This window comes from Lipophrys pholis, assembly GCF_963383615.2.
Source record: "Lipophrys pholis genome assembly, chromosome: 15".
NCBI classification, from domain to species: domain Eukaryota; kingdom Metazoa; phylum Chordata; class Actinopteri; order Blenniiformes; family Blenniidae; genus Lipophrys; species Lipophrys pholis.
In genome coordinates this window covers 22,173,085-22,195,415 of record NC_137642.1, presented here as the reverse complement: position 1 = coordinate 22,195,415, position 22,331 = coordinate 22,173,085, and the positions used below count along the sequence as shown (strand labels likewise).

The window sequence follows — 22,331 nt, the reverse complement described above, 5'->3', positions numbered from 1 at the left end:
GACAACAAAAAAAAAAACTTAACCACCGCATTCAGATTATTGGAGGAGTCAGTCGAATGTAGATTCAGACGATGTGTGGCCAATCTGGACACAGAAAGAAAACTGAAGTGGCAAAAGAAACCTGCTGCATATAAAGTTGTCGACTTTATGAAAAACAACAGAAAAAACAATAGTAAGGACGATGAGTCAAAAATATATGAAACATATATATAGATATATATATATAAAAAAAAAAGACAATTAGTGCTTTCTTGACGGGGTAATGTACATTTAAAGGTGTGCCGTGCTCTGAGTCTGTTCCAACGTTTTGTCTGTCTGCACACTGGGAGTGGCCTCGCTGGGTGAACTGTGATGAATTGTGTCTCTGAGGCAGGGTTCTCCCTCCGCTGCTGGTGTGTCCACGTCCTCCGGCTCACTGTTGTCCTCCGCTCCCTCGCCGCTGCATTCCGACTCCTCGCTGTCGCTCCCGCAGGAGCTCGACGTCTCGTCCTCGGAGTCGGAGTACACCTCTGCCCCATGAAAGATGTACTGATTCGGGGCTTGAAACAGATACTGGCCCGCTGAGAAAAACAAAAGAAGATAAATTAACAAAAGGCCTTTGTGTCTCTATGTCCAACCTTCTCCTGTACTGAATAATATTTCTGATGAACATTTTGCCAAATCAGTTTGACAAGCAGGATGTTCTTTACTTGGTCCTGGTCTAAGGCTCACCCTCAAGACGTTTGCTGATTGGACTTCTGCTGATTCGACTCATCCAGCATCTTCTTCGAAACTCAAGGTTAGAGGGGTGGCTCTTTAGATAAGCTGCCTCCTCTCTCAGGGCGCCCTCTGCTGGTGGAACCAGAGACTCTTCTGCCGCCTCGTTCGGACACTGGGCGTTTGGGCAAAGCTCAAGCAGTCGGACGTTATGATCCTCAGAGTCTGTGACATTCAGCCCGTCTGTCTCTTCCGAAGGCGTCGTTACCGAGTCTGTGCTGTGCTGATTCTGCTCCTCCTGAGTCGCGTCGCCGGAAACGGGGAAGGCCTCGCTGGGTGGCGGTTCTGGTAACCGAGGGGGTTTCTCCGTGATCTCAGTGAGTCTTACAGTGTTGTATCGGAGCTGCTCAAAGTCTCCACCCAATCGATGACACAGCTCGTTGACGATGACGTCGCAGTCTCCCAGCAGCTCGACGTCAAAGTTCAGATGAGGCAGCTGCTCCCTGTTGATCAGGACCTGAGGCACTTCATGAGGAATGGAGTCTGGAGGACAACAACATGTCGTGTAAAACATCTAGATTCACCACAAACACTTTTTCAATAAATATGGATGAAACATACTCGGGATAAGGGCAACTGGTCGGACTTTAAGCGAGGAGCCGATGACAATCAAGAGGTCAACTTCATCTTTGTCCTGCTTCATGGCTCTGTGGAACATTTCGGGAAGATTCTCTCCAAAGAAGACAATGTCAGGCTTCATGATTGCCAGAGGAATATCTGGGCACTGCGGACAGTGAGGGACGACCTGCAGGAAGAGTTTAGTGAAGGCTGTTGATAACTGGTACAGTAAATATCTCAAGACAAATCATAACAACAGAAATCTAAAAGAGCAAGAACAAGCAGAGCTGCTGGTACAAGTAAAACTGGTGTGATGCAAAAAATGTACACATGGTGCTTTAGATACAAAATGTGGATTACAGTATTTTCATGGCAGCAGAAATCTTTACATTATAACTCAGAAAGGTTAACAGCTGTTAGATTTTGTAGGCACAAAACACTCTTAAGAGGACTTGAAAGCCAATACCTAACATATACAAGACCTCATACAGTAAAAGTACAGAGATTAATACACTAAGCTCATGTAGGATTTGCCACCTGTTAAAGAGAATTTTCCTGCATCACCACTGTGAATTGTAGCTGTTGTGCGTGATCCCAGACAAGACAGCCTTTATTGTTTCCTTTTACATTTTAGCACATCTGAAGAGTTGCTAGGCTGTATTTCAGTAGAACTGATGGTTATTATGGCGATTCAAATTAAGGCTACATGTGTACGTGACCTCTTGAATCAATCCATCATGAACACACACCTGGTTGAAGATATCTTCCCTTATAGCTTCACAATCCACTTTGTGTTTACAGATGAGACAAGAGGCAGTTGCAAAAGACCCTGAAATCAGATCAATGAGAATGGATGTTCAGAATCAACGTGAGTCATAACTAAATAAAGAAAAAAAAATCTGAATCTGTCACTCACCATGACACTGGATGATCCGCTGGACTCCAGCCACTTGTTCTAGCGTGTCAATGTTCTGTGTGTAGTTGCGCAGCAGCTTCCCTTGTTTATCGAGCATAGATATAAATTTGTGGCAGGGTGAAGGTTGGAACTGACCAGGGTAGATCTCCTAGAACAAAGAACATATACTGAGCACATGAGTGGAAACCTCAAAATCTTGTAATCAAAATGATCATGCCTGAAGAGACATTTGTTGGGAAAGCTTGGCTAGGGGGGTGAGGCCCTTTAGAGCTTTAATAAACCAATAAAGGATGGCCATTTTAAAACACAAACTCAGTCCTGTAGCCTCAATTTGATTTCAGTCCCACAATTCAAATTTTGGATTGTTGCAGCATGAAAACTTACCAGCACAAGTCTCTTTAAAGACGTTCTGGCAGATAATAATTAACCAAGTCTTTAATTCTCCAGTATTGTAAGCAATACAAAATCTGTTTGCACAAGAGTCTCTGGTGTTTGACATCATATACATGATTGTCATCTCAAATAGCACACTAATATCTTTGTTGGGGCCGTTCAACGCCGTTACATGGTTAACTACGTAAATAAAATCATAAACACCAACTTGCACTAATAACAAACCTTAGCAAACTTAAAGAAGGGTCTCGGGTCTCGTCTGAAGTACTCAATGTCAAACATAGCTTGAGGATCTGGAAGATCAGGAAAATCTACAGCAAGCCGTGCATAAATCCCATCCCTGGAGCGAAAATCTGGTATTCCACACGAAACCGAAACCTAAAAACACACAAAAACGCATGCAAACGTGAATAACAACTCTGCACATTAATACAAAAATACAAGATATTAAATCGCAGAGTCCATCTGTAGAAAACACTGGTTTATGCATACCCCAGCCCCAGTCAGCACTAGAATCCTTTTACTCTCGTGAAGCAGTCTGACCACATCCTCTAGCGTGTTAATATCCTTGCGCTTCTTTCTTTTTGGTGGCTCCGATATGTTGATGATGATCTGCCACAGAGTCATGTCATCTAGATCTGGTGGTAGTACAGTCTCAGGCAGCAGATCCCTCAGTATGGTCCTGGGGTCAGTCTCTCTGATGTGTTGCTGGATGAAACTGTAGGAACCTAAGCGAGAAAAAAGCCCCACGCACACGTTACTGCGACACTTGCTTTGCATTGTAGTGTAGCTTCTGGGCATGCATGTTATGAGAGGTGCAGGGAGCTACTGAAGTGCTCCATTGTACCTATTTGGGGTTGAGGAGTCCAGTCGCTGGAGCTGGCATGTGACGATCTGTCATCATCCTCATTGATGTGCTCTGGTGTGACAGCCAGACCATTGGACAGTAGATCATCGTGAACGAGAAAATCTGACAGACAAACAGAGAAGGAGATTAGGGGGTAATAATTAAACAAAGAACCTATTATGATCAGCTGCAACTGATGCAAATAAATAAACAGCCACATTAGGGAAACTTGGGGAGGGTAAGAGTGTTTTGGATTAATTTGTTTCCGTTAATTGATGATGGATTTCCTTTAGTGTCCCTTGTTACTGCCTGTGATAGCAGATCTTAACTCAAACAGAAATGCTGACGAATGCTGTTTAACCACATTTACATTAAAGTTTAAAGTACCATACCTCTTGTGAGTCAATGGACAGTCAATCAGTCACCACTGCCCTGAAGCTGAATCAACCAGTGGCCAATGTCTGTGCTTTTAATCTTTTAACATCTGCTTTTAGCAGTAACAAGGGACGCTAAAGAAAACCCGTCACCAGTTAACATGCAAACCAATTATTCTGAAACACCGGCTAACAAATGCTACGTTGCTATTAAAGTTTGGTGTCGTGAAAGTTTAAGTGAAAAATGCACACGAGAAACTTTTCACTTTCCTGTTCATATGGAGTTTGGAAAGTTGAACTTGTTTTCACAAATTCCCACCTCTGGTCAGCCACACGTCGCCTCTGGATGCTTTTTTTTTTTTTTTTTTTAACTAAATAACTGAATAACTGGTGTTTTAAGGCAAACAACGTCTTTCACCGGAGAAGACTCAAAGCTCCGTCCACTTGCATTACCTGCAGTCTCCTCGGTCGGACCGGAGACAGCGCTGTCGCCTCGTTTCCCGGCCGGCCGGTGCGACTCGGAAGCCAGCAGTCCCAGTCCATTGTTGTCTCCGCCTAGCGCCGCCGGGGCCTGCTCTACCGCCATCACCGGCTCCGCTTCCTTCTCCGCTGTTTGCGCACAATTCCCTGCCGCCTCCCAGCTCCCGGCGGCCGCGGAGACACACGAGAGTTGCTCCGCGTCGGCGACGGTGGATCCGTAATTCGTCGCCGGGCTGATTTTGGACCTTTTCACGGCAGGCTCGTCCATAGCGAAGGCGCCTGAACAAGCCGTTCCGAGACTGCGCTCTCCGTCCGCCATCTTCAGCCCGCAGAGCCGCTCAGCTCCTTCCTCCCGGACAGCTGGCTCATTTGCATAGCGCACGTGACGTCCTCTCCACCCTCCCCTTCCTACGTTACTGACGTCACACCATAACAAATTGCTGCTGCGTTCACACGCAGTCAGTCATGTTGGCAGCAGGAGACAGTCGTAATCAATTAATTCTTTCTCAAAAAGACACAGCATGATTAGAAATGGATCTCATCCTGAAGTTGAAGTTCTTTATTTGTCATTGCTATAAAACAATGAAGTTTAGCAGCTCAAGTTTCCACAGTAGTAGGCACCTTTAAATGATAAATGGATTTCACTTATATATCACATTTGCTTTGCTTTGAGCACCCCCAAAGTGCTTTACAATGTTAATCACATTCACCCATTAACACACATCAATGCAGGAAGCCACCATGCAGGGCACTCAAATTCATCCGTTGGGAGTAATTCCGATTTAAATGTCTTACTCTCGACACATGGACACGTCAACAGGTGTGGAATCAAACCTGCAATCCTCTGATTGAGAGATGACCACTCTACCAACCGAGCCACAGCCACATTTAAGACAACAATTGTTTGCCAGCCTGTTAGATATCATAAAGATAAATACATAAAAACAGGAAAACTCTTCAGAACTACATATTTGTTTTTTCATGTATCAACTAAACTTGGGGATTAGGTATTACATTTGAGAATGATGTTATTCATTTGTATATGCAGAACAGCATTAAATGTGTTGCTCCTTTTTCATACATCTTTCACACATCTTATTCTAAGATCACCCGCACAAATGGATTTTTATGCAACAGTCTGATTCAGACAAACTGGGCCAACACTAAATTCATTTTATAGAAGTTTGATAAACTCCAAATTGGAATTTCCTGGAATAATAAGAACCAAAAAACTTTGCATGATACATGGTAAATTTATTATCAGTGTGATATCAACATTTGCAATATGCATATTAAAAGACTGAACAGAAACAAGGTATAAACTAAACACTAACTAATCACACTTTTTTAATCCCCTTGGAGCAATTAAGTCCTATTTCCAGGATTTGGTGAGCAGCCACATTAAGGCGCTTTTGGGAATCTGACGGGGGTCAAAGGTCTTCCTCAGGGACCCACAGTGTGAACTGTCCACTGTGGGATTCAAAGCACTTCTATAGCTTCCAGGACACAACTACCCCTTCTTTCACAATACATTCATGCTCTGCATGTCAACATAAATGACATTCAGGTGAAACCGCACTGCTCTACATTGTGTTGACAACTGATTGTTGGGATGCAACAGGCCAGATGTTGCAAGAACAAATAAAGAATGATTGAAAACAATCACAAACCTAACAACTATTCTGTCTGAAATGCTGGTAAATGCAGATATGCATGTGATTTAAAAAAAAAAAAAAGAAAGGAAAAAAAAGCAGTTTTGGATGGTCCAAATGGGTCCTGTTGTTTTGAAATACAAATCTTAAAACACAAACACATCAAGTGTTTTCTTATTTATTCAAAATTCAGATTAAGATCAATTCTCTGAAACGTTATTCACACCATGCACCATATTTCAGGGTTTATTTAAAACAACTATGCTGATGTTTTCTGTTTGTTTTGTTAAATCAATCATTTTATATTCACTTGTATCCACTCAGTCTTATAGTGTTTTTCTTGAAATCTTTGCATTGGACACTTGTATGTCGTAATAAGTGACAATAAAAGGATTTCTGTTCTTAATACATTTATCAAAGTCGCGTGTGTAATATTTCAGCTCAAAACTGCTATATTTTATTTCCCGCACGATCGAGTTACTTTTTCCCGTGAGTGATCTTAAATCAATGAACCAGGTGTCGGTCCCGTGAACTCCGGGAGTCCGTGAACGCGCCGCGGCAGCAGCGAGGGGGCGCGCAGCGGCAACCCCGGGACTCAACAGCTGTGACGCGGCTGGCAGCCTCACGTCGCTCCGCTATCGATAAGACAACGTCCGCTGCTCCGCGACGGGATTTTATGGAGGCCGTTTTGAGCAACAAACCGGAGGACCTGGAGGATTACTACGGGTTGTTGGGCTGTGATGAACTCTCCTCGGTAAGTTGCGATCAGTGGGTTTGCGGCTCAGACTATTTGCTGGGAGGAGGCGAGATTTATAAAAACAAAGCGCTTCTGTTGAAGACTTTAAAGAGGAAAATGTCAGAAATACTGCCTGAGTGGTGTCGATCAGCAGCCAGTGCGCCGGTGAACTTTAAGATTATGTATTGCACTAAAGTTCCAGAGGTTCTCGTGAATGTGCAGAGACCTGTTGATGCCTCATAAGATGTCAGACAGACTCTTGACGGTCGTGCGTCATCCGGTGGACTAATGATCACGCGCAAACATCAAACACACTGAAGCCAAGGACTGAACCCCTGAACTGCTATCTAGTTGTTTGTATATATTTGTTTTCAGCTGCAAAGTAACTCCAAGCAGAAGAAAAATAATATATAGGAAGGGCCCAAATACACCCTTCATTGTCCTTTTAAAATTTTTTTGTTTTTTTTTAAAGGAAATAGAAATTTTACAAAACCCACGGTTTTCTTTGTATGTAAAAGTTAAGTTGCGAGTTTCTGATTCTAGTAATTAAAGAAATATTAAAGTTATTATTAATTCATTCCAGCCATTTCAAAAACATATACAAAGTTCAGATACATACAAAAAAATATATATATTTGTACTAATTTGGTGCACATACACATGTATAATGATAATAACTGTATCTATATAGCACTTTTAAAAACAAATGTTACACAAAGTGCTTTACAGTAAAACACTATACACACACATAAATATACACACATATATTAAAACCTTGTAAATAAATCTATGAAAATCCATTTACACTAGATAAATAAACTATATCCAATCATACACACATTAATCTACAAACATACATATATAATTCAACACGTCTGACGTGTTCAGGAATGTCCAACTATTGACGTTGTTGTTGTTGTGTTGTTTTCTTGCAGACTGAACAGATTCTTCATGAATACAAGCTCCGGGCCCTGGCATGTCATCCAGACAAACACCGAGACAACCCAAGGGCAGGTAAGTGCACTACATACCACTTCATGAATACTGTGTGTGGCCTGTTCAACCAGTAATTAATGGGAAAATCTACTCAGCTAATTACATGACATTAACCCAACGTGTTTAGGCAAGTTGATCCAGTTGCTGCAATTTCCGTGGGTTCACCAAAACTGGACCACACAAAATGAAAAAAACAAAACAAAAAAAAAACAGCAATGCCTGGTGCAAAACTAAGTTGTCAGGGTCATATTTTTCATTTACTGTTAAACAACTCAATATCTATTTTGATGCTCTATTTTGATATATATTCCTATCAGTGATATAGCACCTTTAATGTTCTGTGTCTAAATGATTCTCTTTGACTGACCTTGTCTTGGGTGGGTGACTTTTCCATTCGCCCCTTTAGTCACTTAAGCTTCAAACAGTTAATGTCTCTTTGTGGTGACATGGTAGCGTGTCACAGCTTTATTCTCTCAACCTAAAAGATCCATTTTCAATCTTGATGTTCTAATATTGTCTGTATTTTTTTTTGGGGGGGGGGGGAAGTTGCAGATTTTCAAAAGCTGCAGGAAGCCAAAGAAGTTTTATGCGATGAAGCCAAAAGAAAAAACTACGACTTGTGGAAAAGAAGTGGAGTTGCGATTACATTTCATGACTGGCAGGGGCTGAAAGACTCTGTCAAAACTGTACGTTAGTGTCTTGTCTTTTGCATTGATGAAAGATTCTGTGCAGCGCGGGGACATTCTAAAGCTTTCTCCCTCGTTTGCAGTCAATGCACTGGGCTGTGAGAAATAAGAAGGAGCCAATGTTGGAGGCCTCGGAGCCAGACGTCCCGGTCACCCCGCAGGCAGAGGACCGTACCTGTGGACAGGAAGCCTCGTACGAAGGAGAGGCGACTTTAGGTGCATTTACAAGAAACGTTTGTGAATATCCCATTTCTGGATGCTTAAATTGAATATGAGTTCTACCTCCCCCACAGCTATGACGAGGGTGCGTTTGATCGATTGCATGTTTCGACTCGGAGCAATGAGGGGAACATTTCAGAGCGTTCAGGGACGCCTCTGCACTGACACGATGCTCATAACACGTTAAATCCGTGACACTTTAGTGGCTCAAAACTAAACGCAGACCGCCTTTGTTTTCAGTAAAGTCGCACTTAAGAGCCGCCACTTTTCAATGTTCTGTGTTTTTACTCCGGAGAGCTGCTGGTGCACCAGTCGCTTTTGATTAGATTAACTGGATTATGTAGGGACGACAAATAATAACTAGAAGTTCTCTGTGAATCATTGCCCTTTAATCCACCAATTTAAAAAAAAAAAAAATAAAATAGGTATGCTCCAATACCAATATCAGTACTCGGGGTTGGCAAGTAGCTAAAGTTTAATTACTTACTCGTACACGTATTGGTGCATCCCTAAAAAAAAAAGATTAGATTTTATTGTCAAGTGTTCAAAATTAGAAGTCAGGTATAATATCTAAAGATGCTGTACGCCGCTGCTCCAGTTTCTTCACAGGAAATCCGCTCAAGGTATTTGCAGAGGGAAACTTGTTAACGTGGCAATAACTGCCGTTGGTACAGCATTATCAGAACAAATGTCCAACAGACACACTCATCCTTTTCAGGCTAAAACTGTGAACAAACTGAAAAGTAATTATTTCTATGTCATTAAAACCAAACTATAATCTGATACCGATTCAAATATTTAAAAAAAATTTATAAAAATAAAAGTAATTGAAATGATTGTTTTATATTTGATCTGTCCCATAAGTCGTATGGTCTGACCTGCCTCTTATTACACTCAGCTTTTACGACACGCTGCATGTTTTTCATAGAGAACGAAACCCCACAACATCACCTGAATGTTTTCCCTTCATCACTCAGGTGACTACTGCCACCGACGTTTCCGCTGGGCTGCCGACTCCCCATCCAGTCTCCTGCAGAAGTTCAGAAATTATGAAATTTAGAGTTCAGGAAAGAGACGAACGTTGTTTTTAAAGTCTGTGTTTCATTGTTGTTACGTGTTTTCCTGGAACAATAGTAACTATAGAGGCATTTATCTGTTGTTGTGACTCTGTTAAATGTCCTGGATGAGGTGGGGGGACTCTAAAGTCTAAAGGACTTCGCCGAAATGAAAGTCGGCACTTACGTATCACATGATGTGAAACATTCATTCTGCTCTAAGTTGATGTTGGTTTATTGTTTTTTATGGCCGGTAACTGACAACCTGTGTCATCATGTCTGATAACATGCCTGATACTGGAGGTCTCTTAGAGGTGAAACATGTATGCTACCATCGTTGATGTTGGGAACATAAAATAAACATGCCATGTCCATTACGGGATCAACTAATAGAAGATTCGGTTATTGTGTGGCTGCATTGGAACTAAATCTCTCCTGATGCCTTTGACCGTATCACCTTTTTTTTGTGACCAGAGAATTATGTGATTATTTAAATTTTCCCATTTTCTGCATCTATGTGTGATTGAATGTTGAGATGGTCCAGAACATTAAATCAATTGGTTTCATTCTATATTTCGAAGAAAATTATTCTTATTTCTTATATCAAATATACAAAAATATGTTTCTGATTATGCCAGCACACGTTATCTCACATCATCACTGGCAGAGCTCACTGCTTCTTACGTGTCTCACAAACCAATGCTGTGTGACATACTAATAATGAGCTGAGTGAAATAGTGAAGGCTAATGCTAAAGACAACAAAGAAAAAAAAACAGCTCTGCAACTGTAACCACCATGTACGCTGACGACTGCTTTCTGTGTGTTATTTTAGTACAAGTTCCGGTAAGATGAAAAACCCTTCCTCATATTATCTTTATACGTGTGAGTAGTTCTCTGATCGTTGACTTTCATGAAAGGACACTTTCCTGTACTTTCCTCACAAAACTGTTGGGGTATTCAGCTTTTGAATGAAATTATTGGATGAAGCTAAAACACACTATAACCTTTACAGGTGAGCTTAATGTGCGCTCCTCCCAACGTTTTAATGCACGTGTCCAACTGCTAAATGTACCTTGAAACATTTGTGTTGTATTTCGCGCCATATAAATAAAGTTGAAATAAATGTTTCTTTACTTTGTGCACAACTTGCTGTTCTCTAACAAGTAGCCTGTAGAGCTGGGTGAGACCCTATTGTAGGGATTTCTTACCTCATATGGATCACCAATAATCGTTTTGGGAAGTTTGGCTAGCGATAATTAATATTTATCAAAGATGGTTATGATTTATTTGATAAAAAACAGAATCCGATATGCATCAGATGAAATGGGGCACCAACCAATTTTTTGACTTTCCAAATTTGCATTTAATACCTGAAGTCTTAAAAAGGTATTTAAGTTGATAATGAAGGTCTTAAGTTTTGTAGAGCTGCTGCGAATAGTCGACACAATTGACGCTTTTATAGAAGGCCAAGATTTAATGCTTTCAATAATGACCATTGTTTTCCAGACCATACTTTGTCAGTAACTCGAGGTCGGTTAAGAACACACGGTAATGATAGAGATCGCTTATTTTCTCTTGTGATCCAGTCCTTCCAATAAATTGGCTAGTTTCCAAAACATATGGATTGTGCAGCATTATGGACACATAATTGGATTGTGGAACAAACATCTTTTATCCCATTAATTTACCCCCATCGTGTAAAGTTTAGCTTTCCCCATTTATCTAGATTCTTTTCTTTTTTTTTTATCTTCTGCAGAATTGGGTCCAAATTTGATCTTAGAGCCACATCCCAGAGGGCATCCACTTGAAGCTGAATGTGTAGATGTTTACCTGCTTCAACACACCTAACTTGATTATGATGTCATCACTGAGATCATAACAGGCCCTTGTTGTAATCAGGTGTGTTATTGAGAGAGACCTAAAACATCCAGGACCAGGACTGCTTTAAGGAAACCAATGAAGAAGCTTGAACTTATGAGGTGGATGATATTCATCTTTCTTAACACATTTGAGAAAGCAATAAAAAAGTGTGCATGCTGTTTGTATCACCCAGACTGTAGCTTGCCTTAGATAGTCCTGGAATTCAGTCATAACAGCAGCTCCACATTGCAGAATTAGTTGAAGATAATTAGGATAGTGGTACAGAAGAGAATACTATATATATATATATATATATATATATAAGTAGATAATTAGATAAATACCCAGTATCAGTAATGTTTACAATATTTACAGTATTGGTGCCTCCAGCTGAACAGTAAGGTGAAGAATGGCTGATCACATACAGCAAAAAACAACACAGTAAATCATCAAACTGGTGATAGGTAATTAATTTTCTCAGTTCCTCTCCTCTTATTCTCATACGAATAAAGAAACTACGCCACCAGACCACACGGCGGCAGCACAGGTGCAATCTAACACTCCAAACCCTCAAGCGAAGAAGAGCGTGAACGAAGTGCTTCCGGGGTAAGCATGCACGTGTGGTAAACAAGCAGCGCAAGCATGGACTTCTCGGCAAAGTGGAGTAATCTTCCTCCAGGTCCGAGCCTGAAGAACCTGACGGAGGGCCGCTTTGGGGCGTTGAAGGAGCAGCAGCACGCGGCTGTCCAGGATCTGACCAAAGCGCACATCGAGTCGTTCGACCAGGCGGTGACAGACGGACTGACCCGCGTCGTGCAGGTCAGAACCAATCCCAACATTTCACCGGGATCACTGAGCAGTGTCTCGGTATCTTGTCAGAAATTCCCACTTGTTTCTCACGTTCCAGGCCGAGCTGTATTTCTTCAATAGAATGTCAGTAAAGTGTCCCACTCTTACTTCATGTAAATTGATGGTTTTCAAAATGTGGGGTGGGGGGCCCCCTTTGGAGAGAATAGTATTATAAGAAGAGGGACTCTTGTTTTGAAAACACCTGAGAAAATGTTAGTTACAATTTGCAAAACTTTAGAATTTCATAAAATCGCATATTGTCAGAACTGTTTTCATCGTGACAAAGCTATGGGAAATCTTTACGTGTGACACTTAACAATGACAGTTGCTGTATATGTTAAAACACCTGCTATATAATTAAAATCAAGAACATCTGGGACACAAATGATGTTCACTTCTACAATTTGTCAGTTATGTCTTACTTGGAGTTTCTCTCTGCCGATGCCGCCATGTTTTTTTTTTTTTTTTTTTTTAAATCTTTTTGAGCCCTTGCTTAAATTTTCACATGCTGTATGATTTCTGTATCAAGATATGGTTCTGAACACTAGCACATGTGCAGAACACGTCATCCCTTTCCAGTATGATTGCTCCATATGCATGCAAGAATAAATCATTATTATGAGTGTCTTCATCCGACTGCAAAACTTTGATTTTAGTTGCTGTAACAGGTTTACATATAATTTTAAAAGATATGCTTAGTCAGACTAATGTGATATTAAAGTCACTGTTTATATTTTCCTTGTCCTCTTGCCTGTCAGCTGGGCCTTTCATTATTTTTTTGTATATTTTTTTTACATTGCTTAGCTTTCATGCATAGTGTAGTGTCAAATTTCTGGGGGGGATCACAATTGAAGTTGAGGTAATGATCATTGAAACTATCGAATTATCCTAAAAATGCACAAGAGTGAACCACATTGCTGATCAAGGCCACAATATTAACCTTTTTTTTAATAATGTGATTTCAGGCCATTCCTCCTTTGGAGTTTAAGTACAAAAATGACCAAATCATCCTTTCATTTGTGGGAGCCACCATGTACAGTCCAATGGCGGCCAAAGGGAACATCTGCAGTGAAATGAAGGTGTTCCCAGCAGAGTGTCGGGGACGAAGATGTTCATACAAAGGCAAGCTTGTGGTAAGACTTGAGCGCTGTGCAGAAGTCACACACACGCTGTGATTGGTCTTTGAAGCCATTGCTGTTGATGCAGGACTGATATGAGTGAGTGACTGAGTGAGTGGAACGCTAACAGGATGGGCCATTTCATAACTGAACGTTTCCTCGCAGGCAGATGTCAGCTGGTCGGTCAATGGAATCCCCAAAGGCATCATCAAGCAGTCGCTGGGTCTCCTTCCTGTCATGGTGAAGTCCAAGCTGTGTAACCTGCACGGCATGTCACCTAAAGAGCTTGTCGAACATCATGAAGAGTCGGAGGTAAGTTTCGGTGATGACACCCTGAGCAAGCGGTTATTGGATAGAATCAATCCAAATTCTGTTTCACTTCAACAGGAAATGGGAGGGTACTTCATTGTTAACGGGATCGAGAAGGTTATCCGTATGCTGATCATGCCGAGGAGGAACTATCCTATTGCCATGTGCAGGCCGAAGTGGAAGAGCAGGGGCCAGGGATACACTCAGTATGGTAAACAAAACCTTTGAAGGAAAAAATAGCAGATGCACAATTTCATCGAAGAAGAAAATAAGCATGTTTTTTTCCTTCATCTTTAAATTCATTTTTTTTCTTCATTTGTTGTTGCAGGTATTTCTATGCGCTGTGTGAAAGAGGAACATACTGCAGTCAACATGAACCTGCATTATCTGGATAATGGGACAGTGATGCTGAACTTTATCTACCAGAAAGAGCTCTTCTTCCTGCCACTGGGCTTTGCGCTGAAGGTACATGAGCTTTAAAGGCACAACATGTAATCACTCTTCTGATTTTATGATTTCACGAATGAAAGAAAAACAATAAACATCAGGGTTGATGAGAGTTTGACAGTTTTAGAACCCTTTACATGGTAACGTTTCAAGTATAAATGCATCGTTGTTGTTTTTTGTGTGTGTCTTAAAAGTTTTACATTTGCACTGCAACATAAAACTGAAATTTTACTGATACCGGTTCTGTTGAGAACTTGGCGGGTCAATCCCGGCTGACTATGGTGAAGGCAGTTGTCTTCCTTGACAAGTCGCCATTCCATCACAGTTCAAACACCTTTCAGCCCGTATAATTACATTACTGCGCTTTAATTTAATCCAAATGTATTTTAGGACTGATCAAGTCCTCAGCACTTTTCTCAGACTAATGTTGATTTAATGGCATAAAACACTCCGAAATGTGACACGTTAAATACTCTTTGGCATCCTTCAGGCCTTGGTGGACTTCTCAGACTTCCAGATCTACCAGGAGCTGATCAAAGGTCGTGAGGATAATTCTTTCTACAAGACCTGTGTGTCAGAGATGCTGCGCATTGTGACGGAGGAGGCCTGCACCACCCGCAGCCACGTGCTCAAATACCTGGGAGAGCGCTTCAGGGTCAAGATGAACCTCCCCGAGTGGTACACAGACGAACAGTGTGCCAACTTTCTGTTGAGGTAAACTACAAGGACAGGTGTTTTTCTTTTTCTTTTCTTTTTTTTAATCCTTGCCCTGGTGGCTGCTGTGCACTCCGCCATATTTAGACGAATCTCTTGTGTTCTGCTTTGATCAGTGAGTGCATCTGTATCCACCTGATGTCCAACACGGATAAGTTCTACCTGCTGTGTCTGATGACCAGGAAGCTCTTCAGCTTTGCTAAGCAGGAGTGCATGGAGGAAAACTGTGACAGCATCATGTGTCAGGAGGTGCTCACGCCCGGGCAGCTCTACCTCATGTTTCTCAAGGCAAGAGCTTTTTATTTTTCCCATTTGAACCCATGATCAGTTTGAGTTCTCCATGGAGATGGACAGAGATGGTAATGTCCCTGCTGAGTAAAGTAAGATATAAATTAAAATTGCCATTGAGCATTTTAAATAAATCCCAACAGGAATATTGTGATCATGTTGTTTTTCCCTCAGAACCTGAAAGTTGGTGAAAATATTCTGTGAGTTGAACTAAAAGAACACGTTTACACATCTAAACTAGACGTTTATGATATTTCCCCAGGAGAGAATGACTGCATGGTTGGTATCTGTGAAGCTTGTGATGGAAAAGAGAGGCCGTAAACTGATTACTGGCTATGGCGCCGATAATATGATGAGGAGCTTCAACGCAGGCACTGATCTGACCAAAGCTTTCGAATATCTGCTGGCGACTGGTAACCTCAACTCCAAGACAGGTAACGGCCTTGTGAGCTGAAAGTGTTTGAGGATTCAGTTCATTTATTAGTTGGCAATCGTGTGTCACTATTATATCAAAGAGAATAGGATGGGGGGGGATATGGCTGCTGCTGTTGAGTTTTGAAAAGGTGTTTCTATCCCCTGCAGGTCTCGGCATGCTGCAGAACACCGGCCTGTGTGTCGTTGCCGACAAGCTCAACTTCATCCGCTACCTGTCCCACTTCCGCTGCGTGCACCGAGGCGCAGCATTCGCCAAGATGAGGACCACCTCCGTCCGTAAGCTGCTGCCCGAGTCCTGGGGCTTCCTGTGTCCGGTCCACACTCCAGACGGAGAGCCGTGCGGGCTGATGAACCACATGACGGCCAGCTGTGAGATAGTGGCCCCGACATTACCCACGCTATCGTTGCCTGCGCTGCTCTGCTCTCTGGGTGAGCGCTGAATTCGGGCAGAAACAAACAACTGCCATTTTTCTAAAAGGGGTTCAGTTTTTACATCTTTTCTGGAGCAATTCTGAAAGTGAATCTTGTGAAAAATGTTCAGAAAAAGACAACAAAGTCAGTGACTGCTCTGTTTGTGTAACACTTCTGGTAAAAACTGCAGTAACGTCCCTTCAAATTTCAACGGTTTTGGGAACACCGATGCTCACCCGCCTCTATATTTTTTCGGTTTTGCCTGTGTGGTTTCTCAGGCGTCACCCCGGTGGACGGATCCCCCAGTCAGCCCTTCTCAGACTGCTACCCTGTCGTCCTGGATGGAGCCGTGGTCGGCTGGGTGGAGGCAGACTTGGCGCCGTCAGTGGTTGACTCGCTGCGCGCCTTCAAGGTAAAACAGGTGACACCCGGCCACATCGTGCAACGTCACTCACGCAGAACGCTGATATTGTGACTTAAAACAGGTGCAAAGAGAGAAGAAGGTCCCGTCCTGGACGGAGATTGTTCTGGTTCCCAAAACGGGCAAAGCCAGTTTGTATCCAGCCCTGTTTCTCTTCACGACGCCCTGCCGTATGGTGCGGCCGGTACAGAACTTGACTCTTGGCGAGCAGGAGCTGATCGGCACATTTGAGCAGGTTTGTGTTGGACTGAATTAATGTTAAAGTGGTTTCAAATTTCAAAGTGGGATTTTGACGAAAAGGTGAATAGAATCATTCATTAAGAATAAACGTGGAAAGAAAAGAGGAAATTAACAGTTTGTTTTCGGTGAGAAGCAGAAATATTTACTAATGTGCCAACAGTGGAATTCTAATGACAATGCAGGGATTAGCACTCCGTTGCATTTAGAGATTCACGTCCTGTTTTACTGCAGCTTTACCTGAACGTGGGAATCCAGGAGGATGAGATTGAAGCTGGAGTGACGACACACCAGGAGCTCTTCCCTCACAGTATGCTCAGTGTGGTGGCCAACTTCATCCCTTACTCAGACCACAACCAGAGTCCCAGGAACATGTACCAGTGTCAGATGGGTAAGATAGAAGCCCCACGCCATCACGCACACCTTTCATGTTGAGTTTTGATTTAAAATTTGATTGTTTCTTGGTTCAGTTTATTGGAGACTGTTCTCTCTGCAGGTAAGCAGACGATGGGCTTCCCCCTGCACTCGTTCATGGATCGCTCGGATAACAAGCTCTATCGGCTTCAGACCCCTCAGAGCCCACTGGTCCGGCCCTTCATGTACGACCATTACAACCTCGACAACTACCCCAGCGGCACCAACGCCATCGTGGCCGTTATATCATACACAGGCTACGACATGGAGGACGCCATGGTGAGTGTCATGCAATGCCCTCATTTTTGATTGCAATGAGAGGAAAACAGTCCTGACCTCCACGGATTCTTCCAGATCATCAACAAGTCCTCGTGGGAGAGAGGCTTCGCCCACGGAACAATCTACAAGACTGAGCTGGTGGACCTGGCGGACAAGGTGAGGGGCGAGGACTGCGTGGTGTTCGGGACCAAGCCGGACGACCCGAAAACGAGCGGGAAGCTGGATGCTGATGGCCTGCCTTTCATCGGGTCCACGCTTCAATACGGAGAACCCTTCTACAGCTACATCAACCTCAACACAGGCCAGTGCTATGTGGCATACTACAAGTAAGTTCAAACCGCTGCCGGTGTCGACATTCAGGAACCGGGACCTTCGGAGGAGATACATTCACACCCAGATATCATTTAGAGTCACTACTAGAGCTAGATTTGTGCTTGGATGGGAGGTGAAAACTAGTGAATGCAGTTGGAGAACATGGAAACTCCAGTCTGAAAGGTCTTCTACTTATAGTTTCACTACAATTGGCATTGACCACTGTAAAGCATGTTAGTTTCCCCCACTAACAGACTGGCACTCCGGGTGTTTCTTCTCTTTGCGGTTTTCTTTTGACAAACTGAGACCACATTGAATAATAAAACAAAGGGGTTGTGATGTAAATTTCACTGCATTAGTCAAAACAAACAATTATAATTTGGAATTAATTTTCGGTACTGATGTAAGTTTGACAAGTAGCACTTCTAGTTCTACTGCTCAATAACCTCATCATGAATTTGATAAAGATGCTATCTGTGCAGGAGACGCTAAAAGTAGTACTTTTTTTTTTTTTTCTTTCTTTTTTGTGTTTGTAGGAGCCAGGAATCTTGTATTGTTGACAACGTGAAGATCTGCAGCAATGACACCGGCTCCGGTCAGTTTAAACGCGTCTGCATCACCATGCGAGTCCCACGAAACCCCACGATCGGCGACAAGTTTGCAAGCCGCCACGGGCAGAAGGGCATCCTGAGCCGCCTGTGGCCGGCAGAGGACATGCCCTTCACGGAGAGCGGCATGTCTCCGGACATCCTGTTCAACCCCCACGGCTTCCCTTCTCGCATGACCATCGGGATGCTGATTGAGAGCATGGCGGGAAAGTCGGGCGCCCTGCACGGGCTGTGCCACGACGCCACGCCCTTCACCTTCTCCGAGGAGAGCTCGGCGCTCGAGTACTTCGGCCAGATGCTCCGAGCCGGCGGCTACAACTACTACGGCACGGAGCGGCTCTACAGCGGGCTGAGCGGCCAGGAGCTGGAGGCGGACATCTTCATCGGCGTGGTCTACTACCAGCGCCTGCGTCACATGGTCTCCGACAAGTTTCAGGTGAGGACCACGGGAGCGCGAGACAAGGTGACCAACCAGCCGGTGGGAGGGAGGAACATCCAGGGGGGGATCCGCTTCGGGGAGATGGAGCGAGACGCCCTGCTGGCTCACGGCTCCTCCTTCCTGCTCCACGATCGCCTCTTCAACTGCTCCGACCGCTCCGTGGCTCAGGTGTGCGTGGACTGCGGCAGCCTCCTCTCCCCTCTGTTGGAGAAGCCGCCGCCGTTCTGGTCGGCCACGCGTCATCGAAAGACTGTCTGCACCCTGTGTGGCAAAAGTGACTCCATCGACTCGGTGTCCGTCCCGTATGTCTTCCGCTACTTTACCGCTGAGCTCGCCGCAATGAACATCAAAGTCAAGTTGGACATTAAGTGAATTATAGAGACGTAGTCATGAGAGAGAAGAAGGATACTGTAAAGAAAAGTGCCTGAGAGCTTTTCTTTGTGGAAATGTATGATTGAGTAATAGAGACAATGTTGACTTTCCTAAAATAAAATGGCGTGTTGTACCACTGTTCTCTTCTTGATCATTATAATGCCACAGCAGGACTGAACAGAAGACCCACCTGAATTGAAGAAGATTGATTTTCTATTTTTTTTCTGTATAAAAGACATTTTGACCCAGTTTTGCACAAGCTGACATCGGCACATCACATATTTCTTTATCAATCGTCTAAACACTGACCTCGTTTCACAAATCCAGCCTGGTAGATGAGGCCGACGTCAAATTACAAAGACTTCATGCTGGGCTCCTCGTGGGAAGGAGGCTTTAGAACCTTCTGTTCACGTGTGGAAATCTAGTCTTTGCCATTTCTGTGGCTGTAACAATTTTAATTCAAATCAGCCTTTTTTAATTCTATCATCAAAAACAATTCTTAAAATAATGATCAATTTCTGTCTTTGTAACTGAAGATAACAGTATGAAAGTTGATTTCTCTAATTCAAATGATGAATTTAGACTTATTTCTCAAATGATTATTTCAAGTTTAAATATAATTTTAGCTTAAGTCATGAACACAAAAATACTCCATGCACTTTTGAATATTTTTAAGACCAGATGAATTGAATTCTTGTAGTTTATGAGTGTATAAGTAACTGACCAAACAATTAACTTCAATGATATTCACATGTTTTGAGAACTTGTTTGGGAACATATTAGAAGGTATATTAGATACATTCCATTTGTTTCAGACATGTTGATGAATGACAAAAAACTTTTTCTAATGAAGTATGAACAAATAGTGAGTGGACTTCTCCTGGTCGTAAAACACATTTTCACTGTTTAACAGTCCCAACGCGACTGTTGGTCGCATGCTTTCACTCACAAACACACAAACTGATTAATTGCGTAAAGAATTATAAAACATCAAAATAAAAAACTTTTTGATTTGTTTTGGTGTTTTTATGAATAATGACACTTTTAAGATTTTATTTAAATTTATTTGATCCTTGTGTAAAATTAAATCCCAGCTAATTTCATTACATTGTTCCCTGAAACTCTTACATTCGATAAAATCGATCTTATCAGTAAAATAAATCTCAGTAGTTGATGCCGGGCTGTTGGCAGTTATCCAAAACTGTTTAATTTAGTAAAACCCCTGCAGAGGTCAAGCCAATGTTTAAAGCCACTGAGATGCAACACCAGGATTATGGAATTGATGCGCCGATTGTTGGTGTGTCGGATGAATAAAAGTCTGAATCTTAATTCACAATCAAACACCTTTCTCCTTTATTAATATCTAAAACAGTGTCAAGTACACTGACACTTCTTTCCCAAACATCCAATCGTAGAACTGCCTCAGGGTTAAAAAACTGTCCTCCTGGGTATAACACCTGACTCCCCTATATATAGTCCATATATAAATAAATACATTCTGCTCCTACACCCATAAAATCATAAAAAAAATCTGCATATTTGTTAAACGTTAGTAAAGTGATCCCGACAGTTATCTTCAGATAAAAACTTCATTCAAAAGTCTCCCACATCATCGCTGCTGATAAGCAGCTGTCTTTAGTGCAGCCGTGCCAGGATATCTGGCAGGTCCAGCACAGTGGGTATGGTATAGTCTGGTTTCACTGAACCATCTGCAGCTGCTCCACCTGTGCCGTTAATCCAAACTGTGGCCAGGACTCCGGCGTTGAAGCCTCCCTGAATATCCGTGTCCAGAGAGTCTCCCACCATCACGCACTCCCGGGCCTCCACCTGCAACATGCTGAAGCACAAGGCGAAGATTGAGAGGAAGGGTTTCTGCTCTGCGTGTTCTCCGCCCACCACGATGGCGTCGAAGAACTCCTCGCACCCGGTGGTCTCCACCTTCTCTCTCTGCGTCTGAGCCACGCCATTGGTCAGCAGCAGCAGCTTGTATTTGCCGCGCAGCTGCCTGAGCATGGCGCAAACGTCGGGGGAGAGACGGAGGAGCTCCAGACGGCTGTTTTTCCACAGGTAGTAGCACTGGGAGGCGAGGGACGGCGATGAGCAGCTGCCCAGAGTCTCTCTGATGCTTTCCTCCCAGTGACCCACACGCACGTCGTCTATGGATCGGCCGGCTGAGGGGTCAAAACTCTCCTGGAAAAGCTTCTGCTTGAACTTGTCACAAATGCTGTTGACAGTGCTGTCCTCGAGGCCCAGAGTGGTCTTCAAAAGCTCGGCGGTCTGTTGAATTCACACACAGCAATAGATGTCACTTCAGAATTAAAACACAAGGGGCAAAGGTCACACTTTGTGGCAGTAAAGTATTTGTGGAGATACACACACATAAACACAATGGATTTACTACAGTTGGGGGTCACAGTTAAAGTTTGTAAAAAATAATGGTAGCTGATCGGAAAGCGGAAAACTACACGTGAATATTTATCAAAGGTGTGTGTGTGTGTTTCTCAGGATGTAGAAAGACAGACGAATGCAGAACTCATGAACCCACCCGGCCCCCGTACTATTGCGTCATAGCCAGTAGTAATAGAGTAACTTGAGTATCGCTCGAATTAAACACGAACAGCTTAATACAATTAAGATATTTATATTGTTAGAAACATCGGTCTGAGTAGCTATATTTATTATGATTAAGATAATCCCATTGATTAATGGAAAGCAGGAAAGCACAACACACAACAGTTCTCGCCAAACACCCCCCCCCAAAAAAACTTTTGTTAAATTATAAATTTTTAAAAACCTTTTTTATCGCCACTCCATTAGCTCGACTCGTCTCAATGAGCGTGTTGTCCAGGTCAAATAAAATCGCTTTCAAAGATTTGTCGTCCATCGCCGCTGCAGTGGCACCTTCGCGGAAGTACAGCCTGGTGAAGTGCATCATGGGAGTTGTAGTTCTACAAGATATTACTCACTTGCGACGTTCCTCCTCGCGATGGCGGTATTTCATTAAAATATACTTTGAATTTCTAGAACCATAGATCCAATCACACTTAATTTAGCGGTCCAATATATTTTATTTTATAATAAAATTTTTATTCTTTAATCCCAATGACCCTTTTTTCTAAAAATGTGAATCAGCAAGTAACGAAAAAGTT

At 42.8% G+C, this 22,331-nt stretch overlaps 4 protein-coding genes across 5 annotated transcripts; 2 read left to right on the top strand and 2 right to left on the bottom strand.

Moving 5' to 3' along the window:
• Positions 1–144: 144 nt before the first annotated feature.
• On the bottom strand, positions 145–4,699 carry sirt1 (sirtuin 1; the record flags this gene model as incomplete). Its single annotated transcript, XM_080481841.1, is given in 10 exon segments — positions 145–560; positions 712–1,239; positions 1,318–1,501; positions 2,064–2,143; positions 2,231–2,378; positions 2,849–3,001; positions 3,116–3,351; positions 3,471–3,593; positions 4,298–4,669; positions 4,672–4,699. Coding segments are annotated over 10 exon segments (2,142 nt in total). The 3' UTR covers positions 145–270.
• A 1,797-nt stretch (positions 4,700–6,496) lies between these two features.
• On the top strand, positions 6,497–10,810 carry dnajc12 (DnaJ (Hsp40) homolog, subfamily C, member 12). 2 transcript variants are annotated; one of them, XM_080481844.1, is made up of 5 exons: positions 6,497–6,730; positions 7,648–7,726; positions 8,255–8,394; positions 8,478–8,610; positions 9,591–10,810. In XM_080481844.1, exons 1-5 carry the CDS (start codon positions 6,653–6,655, stop codon positions 9,671–9,673), a joined length of 513 nt encoding a protein of 170 aa, XP_080337970.1. In that variant the 5' UTR covers positions 6,497–6,652; the 3' UTR covers positions 9,674–10,810. The 2 variants fall into 2 exon arrangements, with proteins under 2 accessions (XP_080337970.1, XP_080337969.1); XM_080481843.1 differs by having other exon boundaries at positions 6,535–6,730; positions 8,261–8,394.
• A 1,300-nt stretch (positions 10,811–12,110) lies between these two features.
• On the top strand, positions 12,111–19,323 carry polr1b (RNA polymerase I subunit B). The gene is made up of 15 exons (XM_080481407.1): positions 12,111–12,348; positions 13,344–13,511; positions 13,662–13,808; positions 13,884–14,016; positions 14,134–14,270; positions 14,743–14,966; positions 15,083–15,254; positions 15,517–15,688; positions 15,837–16,118; positions 16,379–16,512; positions 16,586–16,756; positions 16,993–17,149; positions 17,255–17,451; positions 17,527–17,777; positions 18,300–19,323. The coding sequence occupies exons 1-15, from the start codon at positions 12,172–12,174 to the stop codon at positions 19,180–19,182; spliced, it is 3,405 nt and encodes a 1,134-aa protein (XP_080337533.1). The 5' UTR covers positions 12,111–12,171; the 3' UTR covers positions 19,183–19,323.
• Positions 19,324–19,952: 629 nt separating this feature from the next.
• nanp (N-acetylneuraminic acid phosphatase) lies at positions 19,953–22,106 on the bottom strand. The gene is made up of 2 exons (XM_080481164.1): positions 21,977–22,106; positions 19,953–21,459 (listed from the first exon to the last, which is right to left on the bottom strand). The coding sequence occupies exons 1-2, from the start codon at positions 22,064–22,066 to the stop codon at positions 20,818–20,820; spliced, it is 732 nt and encodes a 243-aa protein (XP_080337290.1). The 5' UTR covers positions 22,067–22,106; the 3' UTR covers positions 19,953–20,817.
• Positions 22,107–22,331: the final 225 nt, after the last annotated feature.